This window comes from Polypterus senegalus, chromosome 6 (assembly GCF_016835505.1).
Source record: "Polypterus senegalus isolate Bchr_013 chromosome 6, ASM1683550v1, whole genome shotgun sequence".
Taxonomy (NCBI): Eukaryota; Metazoa; Chordata; class Cladistia; order Polypteriformes; family Polypteridae; genus Polypterus; species Polypterus senegalus.
This window is the reverse complement of record NC_053159.1, coordinates 67,887,812-67,902,428: the sequence shown is the minus strand read 5'-3', so window position 1 is coordinate 67,902,428 and position 14,617 is coordinate 67,887,812. Positions and strand designations below refer to the sequence as shown.

Below are 14,617 nucleotides of genomic sequence, written 5' to 3'. Positions count from 1 at the left end.
ACGAGGTGAGATCTTGCGTGGAGCCCCAGAGCGAGGTCGATTGATGGTCATTTTGTGCTCCTTCCATTTTCGAACAATTGCACCAACAGTTGTCACCTTCTCTCCCAGCTTCTTGCTAATGGTTTTGTAGCCCATTGCAGCCTTGTGCAGGTCTACAATTTTGTCTCTGACATCCTTGGACAGCTCTTTGGTCTTTCCCATGGTGTAGAGTGTGGAGTCTGCTTGATTGATTGATTCTGTGGACAGGTGTCTTTTATACAGGTGACTAGTTAAGACAGGTGTCCTTAATGAGGGTGACTAATTGAGTAGAAGTGTCTAACCACTCTGTGGGAGCCAGAACTCTTAATGGTTGGTAGGGGTTCAAAAACTTATTTCCCTCAATGAAATGCAAATCAATTTTTATTTTTATTTTTATTTAAAGTTATTTTTTCGATTTTCCTTTTGATGTGCAATCTGCCACTGTTGAAATAAACCTACCATTGAAATGATACTGTTCTGAGACTTTTCATTTCTTTTTTATTGGACAAACTTACAAAATCAGTGAGGGGTCAAATAATTATTTCCTCCACTGTATTTCTATTAATACATTAATTTCCACATGTTATACTAGAATTTTAATAGAGTGTCTGGAATGTTCCATTAACATGTTAGCTTGTACAGAGTAAAACAAAACCTTCCATGGTCTATTGTGGTCATACAAGGGAATGACAAAATAATAAATGTTGGGGCGCCAACCCAGCCGTCCCCATTTCCTTTAATTAAAACAAAAGTAAAATGCTTGATGGCATCAAAATATAACAAATAGTTGTCTCCTATTCACTCAGGGCAAAGTAATCTCAAGGTTCTTTTTAGGTTACTTAGGAGCTCCATCTCTCTGGTTGCTTGGTCATGACGTGATGCCTCCTTCCAGGAAATTGTGTTTTTATGGCACAGTTAGCGGCTCTCTCTCGGTTTGGGGTGGAACTACATACCTTAGAGGAACTTGGAGGGTGACCCTGTGATGCACATGTGTGACTCTATGTAGTTATGTAAAACCAACATTCTTTTCTAGTATTATCTCATTATATTAAAAATATACACATTTCCTAGTGCATAGATGAAGGATGGGTACAGAAATCAGGGTAACATAATATAAAGGAGGATGTGGATGGACAGGCACCATCACCATGTAGTCGTAGAAGGAGGACTGCATACAAAAATAAATAAGCAGAATCCATCTATTGTGGCGGACAGCCAGCAGCTCATCCCGGCTGGGACACCCCTGAGGTGGAAGGATGGGGGAAGGCAGTTTTTCCAGGACACTGGCTCCCCCAAAACGCTAGATGGTAGCTCCCCTGGACTGTAATGGTGCCCCGGATTCCCACAGGGCATCTTTGGACTTGGAGTGCGGTTTCTCAGCCCTTTTGGGTACCATGGGTGCCACGGGGCGGAGCTGTGAGAGGACAAGAGAAGCCATGCCTCAACCATAGCCTGGAAGTACTCCTAAGTCACAAGGACAGGAGCCCCGAAGTACTTCCAGGCTGAAGAAAAAGCCAATTCTCTGGGTCAAGGACTATTTCAAGGACTGCTGTGAACCCAGCAAGTGAGTCGGAGTTGGAAGAGTGTGAGCTTGCTGGGAGGTGTGGAGGAGAGATTTTGTTTAGTATTAATTGGGATTACTATTGTGTATTGCTTGTTTATTGTGGCTGGAGTACTTTGGGGGCACTTCTTAAAAGAAGAACCATTAAAATACATCTTAATGTTTTTACCCTGTGTCCTAAGTGTCTGTCTGTTGGGTTTAAGGGGTGACAGCGACCCCTGGTATTCTTACACTATATACAGTGCATCCGGAAAGTATTCACAGCGCATCACTTTTTCCACATTTTGTTATGTTACAGCCTTATACCAAAATGGATTCAATTCATTTTTTTCCTCAGAATTCTTCGCACAACACCCCATAATGACATCGTGAAAAATGTTTACTTGATGTTTTTTGCAAATTTATTAAAAATAAAAAAATTGAGAAAGTGCATGCACACAAGTATTCACAGCCTTTGCCATGATGCTCCAAATTGAGCTCAGGTGCATCTTGTTTCCCCTGATCATCCTTGAGATGGTTCTGCAGCTTAATTGGAGTCCACCTGTGGTAAATTCAGTTGATGGGACATGATTTGGAAAGGCACACACCAGTCTATATAAAGTCTCACAGTTGACAGTTCATGTCAGAGCACAAACCAAGCATGAAGTCAAAGGAATTGTCTGTAGACCTCCGAGACAGGATTGTCTCGAGGCACAAATCTGGGGAAGGTTGCAGAAAAATCTCTGCTGCTTTGAAGGTCCCAATGAGCACAGTGGCCTCCATCATCCATAAGTGGAAGAAGTTCGAAACCACCAGGACTCTTCCTAGAGCTGGCCGGCCATCTAAACTGAGCGATCGGGGGAGAAGGGCCTTAGTCAGGGAGGTGACCAAGAACCCAATGGTCACTCTGTCAGAGCTCCAGAGGTCCTTTGTGGAGAGAGGAGAACCTTTCAGAAGGACAACCATCTCTGTAGCAATCCACCAATTAGGCCTGTATGGTAGAGTGGCCAGATGGAAGTGACTCCTTAGTAAAAGGCACATGGCAGCCCGCCTGGAGTTTGCCAAAAGGCACCTGAAGGACTCTCAGACCATGAGAAACAAAATTTGCTGGTCTAATGAGACAAAGATTGAACTCTTTGGTGTGAATGCCAGGCGTCACGTTTGGAGGAAACCAGGCACCGCTCATCACCAGGCCAATACCATCCCTACAGTGAAGCATGGTGATGGCAGCATCATGCTGTGGGTATGTTTTTCAGTGGCAGGAACTGGGAGACTAGTCAGGATAAAGGGAAAGATGATTGCAGCAATGTACAGAGACATCCTGGGTGAAAACCTGCTCCAGAGCGCTCTTAACCTCAGACTGGAGCAACGGTTTATCTTTCAGCAGGACAACGACCCTAAGCACACAGCCAAGATATTAAAGGAGTGGGTTCAGGACAACTCTGTGAATGTCCTTGAATGGCCCAGCCAGAGACCAGACTTGAATCTGATTGAACATCTCTGGAGAAATCTTAAAATGGCTGTGCCCCACTTCCCATCCAGCCTGATGAAGCTTGAGAGGTGCTACAAAGAGGAAAAGGCGAAACTGGCCAAGGATAGGTGTGCCAAGCTTGTGGCATCATATTCAAAAAGACTTGAGGCTGTAATTGCTGCCAAAGGTGCATCGACAAAGTATTGAGCAAAGGCTGTGAATACGTATGTACATGTGATTTCCCAGTTTTTTTATTTTTAATAAATTTGCAAAAACCTCAAGTAAACTTTTTCATGGTGTCATTATGGGGTGTTGTGTGTAGAATTCTGAGGAAAAAAATGAGTTTAATCCATTTTGGAATAAGGCTGTAACATAACAAAATGTGGAAAAAAGTGATGCGCTGTGAATACTTTCCGGATGCACTGTATGTACAATACTAAGGGTTGTGTCTGTCTGTCAGAAGATTTACTTGTGAACTACTGGGGCTAGAACCTTTATCTTGATCTTAATCCAAAGCTAATAATGTGCTATGTGCGGGTGGCTAGTCGCAAATTCTGCAAAGTTATCAGGGTTTGTATCTTTATTACAGAAAACTGCATAGGAAAACTGGTCAAGAAAGTGACAAGGCAAAGAGAAAAAGAGCAGCAGCGACATCTACTTAGCATGAAGCAAATTGCAGAAGTCGATTGCCTTATAGGAAGAAGAAGAATGACAGTCCAGGCATCTGCTACACGATACTTGCTCAAAGGTTTTAGATCATCGTTTGTATGTTTACAATATGTATTGTGGAAAAAGAAAGGAAAAAAGTATATCAAAGTCTTCATCTTAAAACTTAATTTATTTGCCATAGGAAAGAACTTAGGCAAATAAATGAATTAGATAATTCCCAATTTTAGAAGTGACCTATAATATGGCGATCAATCCAGTTCTGGTCCTCACCATCTTTTTTTTTCAGTTGACCAGAAGGGGCTGGTTTAGTAGTTGGGCAGAAATGACATCATTGCAGGCAGGCCATAAAAACCCTACAAAAACACTGATGAAATAACATTTAAGTAGCAATCCAATTAAGTTGGATTAGTACCATTTTAAAAAGATATTTGGTTGCCAAAGCGAGAAAGGTAAACTTATAAAGGTAAGTCACCTTTATTTATAATGTCATGTTTCACTTTTAGCCTACATCTATCAATTTGGAGGAATAGAAACTGAAATAAGGGTTAGGGTTTTCTATTTATGTTCCATTTCTAATTGTTTTTTTCTACTGATTAAAACAAAGTTGCTTATTTAGATAGTTTAGTTTATCATGACACCAGAGATGATGCCAAATTGTTGCATATTGGTTGGGCATACAAGTAGAAATTTCAGTGTACTCTGTAAATGTGACAATAAAAATCCCATAAAGGCATGTTAATGTTGACAAAGAAATAAATACTGTTATGTAATTTATGTAAATTGGCCACTAGAGGATGACAGTGTCACATTTTTGCCTGGGGCCAGACCTGATAACATCCTTAATACAGTAAACAGATTCGTGCTTATGTGTGTGTGTCTGTCCAATTGCTATATTTCTATAATTCCAAAAGATGGTGCATCAGAAACATTTTTAGAAATGAAATGCCATGCAGTTGTCATTCCAAAACATTGTGTATCATAATCATTTTTAGTAATCCAATGCATTGCATTTGTCACTCCAACAGGTGGCACATCAGAAACATTAATACTGCTTTTATGAATACCATACCAAATGGCATATAACACTATACATTGCATGGTGAACTCTAAATGTTAACGCTGAGGCCTATGTTGATTATGTAAATATTTATCTGCTGTGGCAAGCAAAATTGAACTCATATGGATGCGGTTTTCCTGTGGTGTCACTTTAAAATTGGAAAAGAGTTCATCTTGCCCATTTCTATTTGTCAGCAGTATTTAAGAAGAAGTTTCTTCTCTGTTTATTTATTAGGTTTAATTAGGTATTTATTAGGTTTATAGGGCATTATTGTACTCTTGTATGGGTCCACAGTTAACACTGTATGTTAGCACAACAACATTTATTTATATAGCACATTTTCATACAATGGAAAAAAAAGGAACATGAAGCCACTCTAAACTAACTGTAAACTGAGGATGACGTAGTAGAACATGTCCTGAAGACAAATGTTTATACCATACTTCACAAATCAGCCTCAATGACGTCTCCAGTGACGGTACTTTTTAAAAAGGTGGTATGTAATAACACATCATTTTGCAAGAATGGACTTGGCAGATTGTGACAAATAATCTCTGGTCTTGTAAACAAACTATAATTCCATATTATTTTTAAATAAATGTAAAGTGTGAAGTTTACCCCAGCCTGAGCTTGCCTCATAGCCAGTGGTACACTGCCCTACTATAAAGCGTGGCAGTGGTAGGGCTCTGTAATGAGGGTTCTTTTTGGATACAAAAGCTGCGAAGCTAGTCAGCACAGAGCAAAGAATAAATAGGGGAAAACTGAACTAGATGGACTAGTGATTATTTCAATATGACAAAATCATATAGCCTAGCAATTTTTATTGAAACAGGTCAGTGATTCTCACAGTATGTCACAGCTTAAGCAAACACCCAAGCCAAGTTACAGTAAAAATGTGAAGAAAAGCTTCAAGACTGATTATTCTAATTCCCTTTGCAGCACCTGAACAAATTCACAAGAAAGAATAGAATTTCAAAGCTGACTCAAAATTGTTCTCAAATCAGTAGGGTGCAAACTTCAGTAAACAAGATGTTTTATTTACATCAAGTTCTCATAACACCACTTTTTTCATGATATATAAATTAAATTCAGGCACTTCCGTAAACATTTAACACATCATTCCACAGCTGTGTATAAGTACGCACATAAAGTTCTGTAAAATTGTATTATTTCCAACCATACATTTTTTAATCTACATATGCAATTCTGCCTGAAACCACTAGATGGCATTGTAATGAGACTGAGCACTTTAAGAGAGGATCGTCCAAAACACGCAAGACGTGAGTGACATAACACCCACAACATCACATAAGGCCCACAACATCCCATCAAGTGTCAGTATGGTGTAGGTGCAGACCTCCAGCACTCCTCCATTGAAGAGATTAGGCAGTATGCCCAATTACATTATGGCAAAAACTAGGGTTGTCGGAGGGTTATGTGACTCTACAATAATTACAACTGTCAAGTAAATGAATTGACATAAAGATGCTGTTGGGACTGGCATCAGTGGATGTTTTGTTAGTGATGTTGTGGGTGCTCTGTGATAATGTGGCTGTTTTGTGCCAAACGTCATAGGAATTGCAGATAGCAGTTACAACCATCTCCAAGCATTTCGATGGTGAATGGACTAGACCATCTGTGTTTGCCTTGACTCTGGTGATTTTTTTCCACAGTTTCCATTCATTTGGAAAATTGGGGATGGTTTCAGTGCCAAAGGGATGTGTGGACCAGCTCCCAATTCCACAGAAGGTGGATTCAATTAATCATGTTTAATCTAAATAACCAATGTTATTTATAGACTATAGTTCTGTATTTAACATAGTTCATTTAACACCAAGCTCAGAGACTGGCCGCTATACACCTAGCTGTACTGCTGTATTTTTAACTTCTTGTCAAGCAGGCCACAGGTGGTTCGAGTGGGTGGCCACACTTCATCATCCCTCACTCTGAACACAGGTACTCCAAAGGGTTGTGTCCTAAGTCCACTGCTGTACTCCCTCTACATGTATGACTACAATGTTATTCACAACTCTAACATCATTTTCAAGATTGCTGATGACACAGCTGTGGTAGGCCTGATGTTTAACAACAATGAGCAGGCTGACCTGAAGAGGAGAGTCTGTGACACTGATGTCAGGCTAACACTCTTTTACTCAATGTCAACAAGACAAAGGAACTGATTATGGACTTTGGGAGAAAACATCATAAGCATTACCATCCCCTCAGTATTAACAGCACTCAGGCAGAGAGGGCGCACAGGTTCAAATACATTAGAGTCCACATCACAAAGGATTTGATCTGGTCCAAGCGTATCAACACCTTGGTGAAGAAGGCACAGCAAAGTTTGAACCACCTCTGATGCATCAGGGATTATAGTTTGCCCTTCCAGATACTGAAGAACTTCTATACATCCACCAATCGACAGTATCCTGACAGGAAGTATCAGACAACACACAGGAGGATCACAAAGCTCTGTGGAGAGAGACCATGGATCGATGTGTTTATTATGTACCACAACTGAATATTCACAGATTTACTGTGGAAATTGCTGAGGTACTGTTCTTAAAATACATATTCATAAATATAAAAAGAGTTAAATGTGATGAATTAGGTCAAGGCTTTTACTTATTAGTATGACACATTTTTTCCATAGGAATCTGATTTCACTTAAGTGATACATTAAGTTAAATATTCGCTAAAGAAAAAACCTCATTAGGAATGGCCAATGAAAAGTGATTTATGATATTGCATCACCAACACACAGCCCCACCCCATTCTGCAGGATATGCAGTCAAAGCAGTCAGCATAGATAGGAAGGCAGACAGGCATGGGGCACCTCTTCTTTCTAACACCTACAGGGTCTTCCTAGAAAACATTGAAATATATATTTAACCTGTATATCTATCTCTTCCTTCGTATCTGAGATTGAAAGGGGATGGGCTGGTGAGACATCTTATTTTAGAACAACTCACAGAAGCTCCTCTATACAGTAACAATGCCTCAGCTCAGTGGAGTGATCCCCACAGGTCTTTGCTGCTGTTCCACAACATTCTATTTAATATATAATAGCTACCCACTGACAGGGAAATGTATCAGATTATAAACTGACAAGAACAGACAACGCACTCTTTTTTTCTTTTTTGTAAAAATAAGTTTTTATTTACACATTACAAAATACAATCCACAACAATATCATTTTACCATATAACAAACACAGTCATTTCCTTTTCTTAACTAAAACCCTCATCCCTTCACTTCTCAATATCTCTCATAATTTTCTTTTGTAGCTGTTTTTCCAAAATCTTTTTGCCCACTACATATCTCTGGTCACAATCATTTTAATCAGGTTACACCCGACATCCCATATGTACCTCTTTGCCAGGCTAATAATAAACCATATTATAAATGCTGGTACCCTTAGGAAAATTGGAATTTCAGCAACCAGGCTAGAAAGCCAGCAATGGTGGCTGAAATGAGATGGATGATTATCCATATGTGAATTATTTAAAAAAAAGAAAAACCTATGAGAATAAAAGAGTTTGGATATTAAATATTTGCTAAAGGGAAAACTTCATTAGGAACGGCCAACGAAAAGTGATTTATGATATTGCATCATCAGGCAGGCATGGGGCACTTCCTCTACCTCCTAGAACGAATTAAAATGTGGGTTTCATCTACCAATGTAATGCTTCATTTTTCTCTAGGGTTGGGGGAATTGGCTGGTGGAACATCCTATTTGATAACAGCTCTCAAAAACTCAGCTGTACAAGGATGACGTCTCAGCTCAGTGGAGAAAAACCCACTGGTTTTACCTCACACAAACAGTGCCAAGATGATGCCATAAGGCAATGCTCTTTAAGTACAGCTGACCTGGTGGGAGCACTCAGAGACAGTCATTTCTTGCAGCTTGTACCCTTAGGAAGAACGCAGCAAGATAGGAATTGCAGCAACAAAGCTATGGACCTGAAACCAGCAGAAATTCCTTCTGTTTTTCTCAGAGTGCCGCACTCTTATTTTGTATTGCAAATTACATTGATACAACTTAAAGAGTTCTATTGTATTGTTGTGGAAGCACCAGCTGTTGTGTGCAGACCTCCTTATGTGAACAATTACTTGTATTCAAGACAGCAAGTCTCCCTGCATGAGTCCACCAAGTAATGACACCAAACAAGGCAGTGGACAGCCTTTCAACCAGGTACACTGTACCTCTTTACTATGTTGTTCAAACTAGACGCATGTTTTGCCCCTTTAACAAGAGAAGAAATAATGCTGACAACCTTTGACTGCTTCACTAAGCCACGTCTACAGGTACTCACTCATTTGTTCTTTGGAACTGTCAGTCTAACAAAGCAGACTTTATTTCTGCATTAACCATGCAATATGGGCTTCATGTTGTAACATTGTAGCATGCATGGAGAGTTACGGCAGAAACACGCTGCTCAAAGAAGTTACTTGGAGACCTCAGGGTGTATAAGCAGAATGGTACTCTTTTATTACAAAAAGTACAGAACCTTCTCAGTTCAGGTGAATTAAGCAAACCGCAATGGGGCTACCTTACTTTTATTACAGTTCTTATCAAGAGTCAAACCTCACTCAAGTCATGTGTCACCCCTATCTAACTCCAAACTTCCTGTTGCCTTGGTCCTGCCTCTAATTAGCTCCACCAGTATTTCCAAGCCTAATGAGCATAGCACTCTGTACTTTCCCTCTCACCCACTACTCTCTCTACATACCTGACCTTAACCCATGAAATTTTGGTGATTTCCAGCTTGCTAAGGAAAATAAAAAATATACAGACCCAGGCCTTTTTGTGATTTAGCCCTTGCTATACTAACGTGCACTATGATATAATGCTTATTTTCATATATACTCATGATTCCCTTTGAATATATGCAAATCTTCAACTTTAAAAATGTACTTTTCGATTGAGATCTGGAACTACCAATTTCAGCTTCTCCAACACCAGTCATTTCATTGGAAGTGGTCTCCAAGAATTGAAAATTCACACCTTTGGATAGTCCTTGCAACAACCAGGGGCAACAAGTAGCCTTGGATGGCAAATTTACCAAGGGGGAAACCCCTCCCACCAAACCCCAACCAGCTTAATGAATCAGTCAGGTGTTTCTGCACACTGAAATGAATTGTAAAATTTGAGCTGAAATCCCTGTGTAGGAGCTTGATTCATTTAGTCATTCAGGGGTGTCATAGGTGGTCCATGGCGTCAGGCAAATTTTAAATAAATAACTGTGCCATAAAAGTGCAGGCTCCATTTGGGAACTGGTGTGCACGAGTGTGTTTCATTCCATGGTAATTGAGGTGCTGGCCGCATACACATGTACAGCGCAGTGGTTTAGTCAGGATCCTCAATGGTGCCATGGAGGAAGCAGCTGATCGCATCTCTGCCCAATTAGGTAGCTGAATATAAGAGGAGCCTATTCAGCAGAGAAGGGAGACAGATTAAAGATCAGCAGAAAGAGAAAGACTTGAGGTTAAAGAGGACAGAGAGAGAAGACACAAATGGGAGGGACCTGATGTGAGAGAGAGAAGCCAGGTAGCCAGGAGTAGAGCCCATTGGGCGAGCGTGCTCTTGATGTTCAGGGGTTGAAGACGTTCACTGCAGCTAAGCAGTTAGAGAACTGAAGTGATTCTGCCATGTAAGTCCAGGGAGAGGCAGCAGGAGTCTGGGAGGCTTGGTGCGATGCCCTGCTGGGGCCTCAAACGGCTGCAGGGAAATAAACCTAAGAGAGAGTGCACTACTAGTTGTCATGGACCACTAGGGATCTGGACCTAGAAGAGAAGGTTGGATCTGCCTGTCAGTTAGGTGTCTCCTCTACTGTGTGGCCCAGTCTGGGGTAAGTAGAGGAGACATCAGTTTTAAAGGGAATGTGTTTTAACCATGATTTCATATATGTATTTATTCTGGATTTTATCTTTCACTGTTCACTTTTTTAAGGATTTCTTATTTATTTATGAAGTTGCACTGCACTGTTTTTGGATAACATGTTTTTGACTTTGTTTTTAATAACCGCAATATTCAATTTTGCACCTACACCTTGTCTAGAATGCATCTGCCTGGCTCATCTCGGTTATGGTGTCGAAGATCAAGGTGCAAGAGGCTCCTCAAAGGCAAACAGGAGCATGGAGCTAACTCGGACCATCACAAGGTTGTCTTTGGGTATCTTAATCTAGCATACTACAGTTAAAATTACAGTTTGTAATTCTTCATTGAAATTGTGGCTTTTGGAATTCGTTCACATTATTTATCCAGAAAGATAAATTAAATCATCCTTATAAATATTTATATTCTTCCCTCTGCAGATGTGGACCTAGCAATGGAAATTATTATTCTGACACCAGCACTTTAAGGAAATTTCACTCTGACCCTGCAGTCATAATATGTGGTGACTTCAGCCATGTGACTTTGGAAGGAACAATGACAAATTTCCATCAGTTTGTGACTGGTTCCACTCGAGGAAATAACAAGCTGGACCTTCTCTATTCAAATGTTAAAGATGCCTTTAAGTATAATCTCCTGGCTCCTTTATTCAAATCTGACTGCAACCTCATTCATCTTATTCCCAGCTACAAGCGTGTTATTAGACAGCAACCTGTTACCAACAAAATAGTAAGGAAGTGGAGCCTTGAGGCAGAAATGTTTCCAAATGACTGCTTCCAAATGACAGACTGGGAAATGATGTGTGTGTCACATGGGGATGATACTGTGGCACTCTGTCACTGAATCACAGACTATGTTAACTTCTGCGTCACAAAGACAGTGTGTTGCTTTCCAAACAACAAGATCTGGATTAAAAAAGCCTCAAAAGCTTGCATATTGTAATCTTTTTAGTTAGCCAATAAAAGGTGTCGTTTTGCTTGACTTTTCTCTACATTCATAATGGCTAACATGGTACAACAACCTAGTACTAATGGGATATGGACAAAGCTAACAGCCTCAACCAATTTTTGTAATAGATTTTCCCTCATGTCACCTTCTTCTAATGACCAATCTCCACACACAACTCCTACCACGTCAACTGGAATGGCCAGTTAAAAATCCCTCTCTATCAATGTGGACTGTCCATATCTGAAGACCAAGTAAGGAGACAACTGAGAACACTACACCTAAGAACGGCCATGGGACCAGATGGAGTCAGTGCTCAAATTCTTAAGGCCTGAACTGACCAGATTTGTGGTGTCCTCTGTCACCTGTTCAGTCTGTCCCCAAGCCTTCAGAAAGTGCCACTGTTGTGGAAAACATCCTGCATTGTTCCTGTTACAAAGAAGGCAGGTGCCTCTTCACCAGACCAGTGGTACTTACACACATCATGAAAACCTTTCAAAGACTGGTCCTGGACTAGTTGGTCTTCTTGTACCCGCTGCAGTTTGTCTACTGGAGAAAGATTATAGTGGACAAACCAATTTATCTGCTCCACAAGGTTTAATTTGACATGGAGAAAGCTGGCAGCACTGTCATGATTATGTTTTTGATTTCTCCAGTGCCTTAAATACCACCCAGCCATCTCTGTTAAAGAGTAAACTCAAAGATATGCAGGTGGATAAGCTTATGGTGTCCTGAATAATGGAAGACAGCAGTTTGTGAGACTGAAGGACTGTGTTTCAGATACGGATGTGAGAAACACTGGAGCACCACAAGGAACAGTCCTGTCTCCGTTTCTGTTCACTGTGTACACCTCGGACTATAAATATGACACCAGGTCATGTCACTTGCAGAAATTCTCAGATGATTCTGCCCTTATGAGCTATATTGATAAAGGGGATGAGACAGAGTAGGTGGAGTTTCTTGGTGGAAAAAGAATTGCCTTCATCTTAACATCAGCAAAACCAAGGAACTAGTTATTAAGTTTCACTACACCGAAGTGCCTCTATGTCCAGTCACTATTCAAGGAGTGGATGTAGTCCACTCCTATACATCCACTCCTACAAGTACTTGGGGGGGGTCCACATTAATGATAGCTGGGACTGGTCTTGGAACACAGAGGAACTATATCAGAAAGGGCAGAGTAGGAGATCACATTCCTTAAATGTGTGATCTGACATCTTTCACATCTTCTCAACTCCATGATGGCCTGTGTGATTTTCTACGTTGTGGCATGCTGGGCTGGTAATATCACTTCAGGAGAGGTCCACCAAATTAACAAACTAATTAAAATGGGCAGGCTCAGTTATGTGACACATTCTGGACCCCCGGAGGTTGTAGCAAAGGAGAGAATTAAAGTAAAACTGAGTGCCATTATGAACAATGCTGCACATCCTCTCTCTGACACACTAACACTGAGCACTTTCAGCCGATGTGTCAGGAAATGCTATGGGGGCTCCTTTATACCAACAGCAATATATTGGCATAATGCATTACAGCCAAGTTAGAACATGTTCTCAATTTTCTTGCTTTATTTTAATTCCAATGTGTGTTCAGGCCAAAATGTGTAAAATTATTTATTTATTTATTTTAAAAGGACTATCCATTCTGATGAAAGAACCCTTCTATTCATTGATTGCAATGCCCTTTTATCTGAAATAAATTTTCCATAGGCCGGAGAACAACTTTGTAGTAAAGCAATGGCAGCAAGTGACACATCATGATACAGACTAGAGGAGAGTTAGTAACGGTTGATAAATATTGTCAGTCAGTCATTCATTGTCCAACCAGCTATATTTTAACACAGGTTCACGGGGGTCTGCTGAAGCCAGTCCCAGCCAACACAGGGTGCAAGGCAGGACCAAACCCTGGGCAGTGCACCAGCCAGGCAGGGCAAGACAGAGAGAAACAAAGAAACTCCATCAGCTTCAAATAATTGTCATGTTTTTCTTTTGCTCTTTTTACTTATTTTTGCCAAGGATGTTATTAATTCACAGTTATGTTTTGTGTGTAATTTTGTCTCACAGAAGTTATTTTGACACTATTGCATTGATGTTATTCCATTAGTGTATTCTTGAGCACACAATTTTCTTTCAGACATAGTAAAATCTGCACCTGTATTTTATTGTAACTTTACACCTTTAAGAGACATTGTGAAAATTGTATTTTTATATATGTCAATTAATAAATGTTTGTGTATGAGTATTTTTAATTAAATGCTGGACTTTTGCTACACTAAGTTCAGCAGCATAATCTTGGGAGATTCTCTTCTTTTTTTTTTGACACTGGAATGTTTTGCCAAAGAAGAGCTCCATAAGTGGACTTGCACATGTAAACGGGAGTCTTTAAGAAACCAGTTTTCTGCATTAACCTCCATCCATCCATCCATCCATCCATCCTCTTCCACTTATCCAAGATCGGGTCGCGGGGGCAGCAGCTTGAGCAGAGAGGCTTCCCTCTCCCCAGCCATTTCCTCCAGCTCTTCCGGGAGAATCCCAAGGCATTCGCAGGCCAGCCGGGAGACATAGTCCCTCCAGCGTATCCTGGGTCTTCCCCGGGGCCTCCTCCTGGTTAGACGTGCCCTGAACACCTCACCAGGGAGGCGTCCAGGAGGCATCCTGATCAGTTACCCGAGCCACCTCATCTGACTCCTCTCGATGCGGAGGAGCAGTGGCTCTATGCTGAGCCCCTCCCGGATGACTGAGTTTCTCACCCTATCTTTAAGGGAAAGCCCAGACACCCAACGGAGGAAACGCATTTCGGCCGCTTGTATTCGCGATCTCGCTCTTTCAGTCACTACCCATAGCTCATGACCATAGGTGAGGGTAGGAACGTAGATCGACTGGTAAATTGAGAGCTTTGCCTTACGGCTCCGCCCCTTTTTCACCACGACAGACCGATGCAGAGCCCGCATCACTGCGGACGCCGCACCTATCCTCCTGTCAATTTCATGCTCTATTCTTCCCTCACTCATGAACAAGACCC

General features: G+C 41.0%; 1 protein-coding gene across 3 annotated transcripts in view; it reads left to right on the top strand.

Moving 5' to 3' along the window:
- Positions 1 to 12,252, top strand: part of LOC120531135 — a 35,000-nt gene extending 22,748 nt beyond the window's left edge. For 2 of the 3 annotated variants that reach the window (XM_039756266.1, XM_039756265.1), the window contains exons 3-5: positions 3,619 to 3,777; positions 10,817 to 10,919; positions 11,074 to 12,252. In XM_039756266.1, the coding sequence (XP_039612200.1) occupies positions 3,693 to 3,777; positions 10,817 to 10,919; positions 11,074 to 11,494 (609 nt within the window). In that variant the 5' untranslated portion in view covers positions 3,619 to 3,692 and the 3' untranslated portion in view covers positions 11,495 to 12,252. The remainder of the gene's footprint in view (positions 1 to 3,618; positions 3,778 to 10,816; positions 10,920 to 11,073) is intronic. The other variant, XR_005634064.1, reaches the window with a different exon arrangement.
- The last annotated feature ends 2,365 nt before the right edge of the window (positions 12,253 to 14,617 follow it).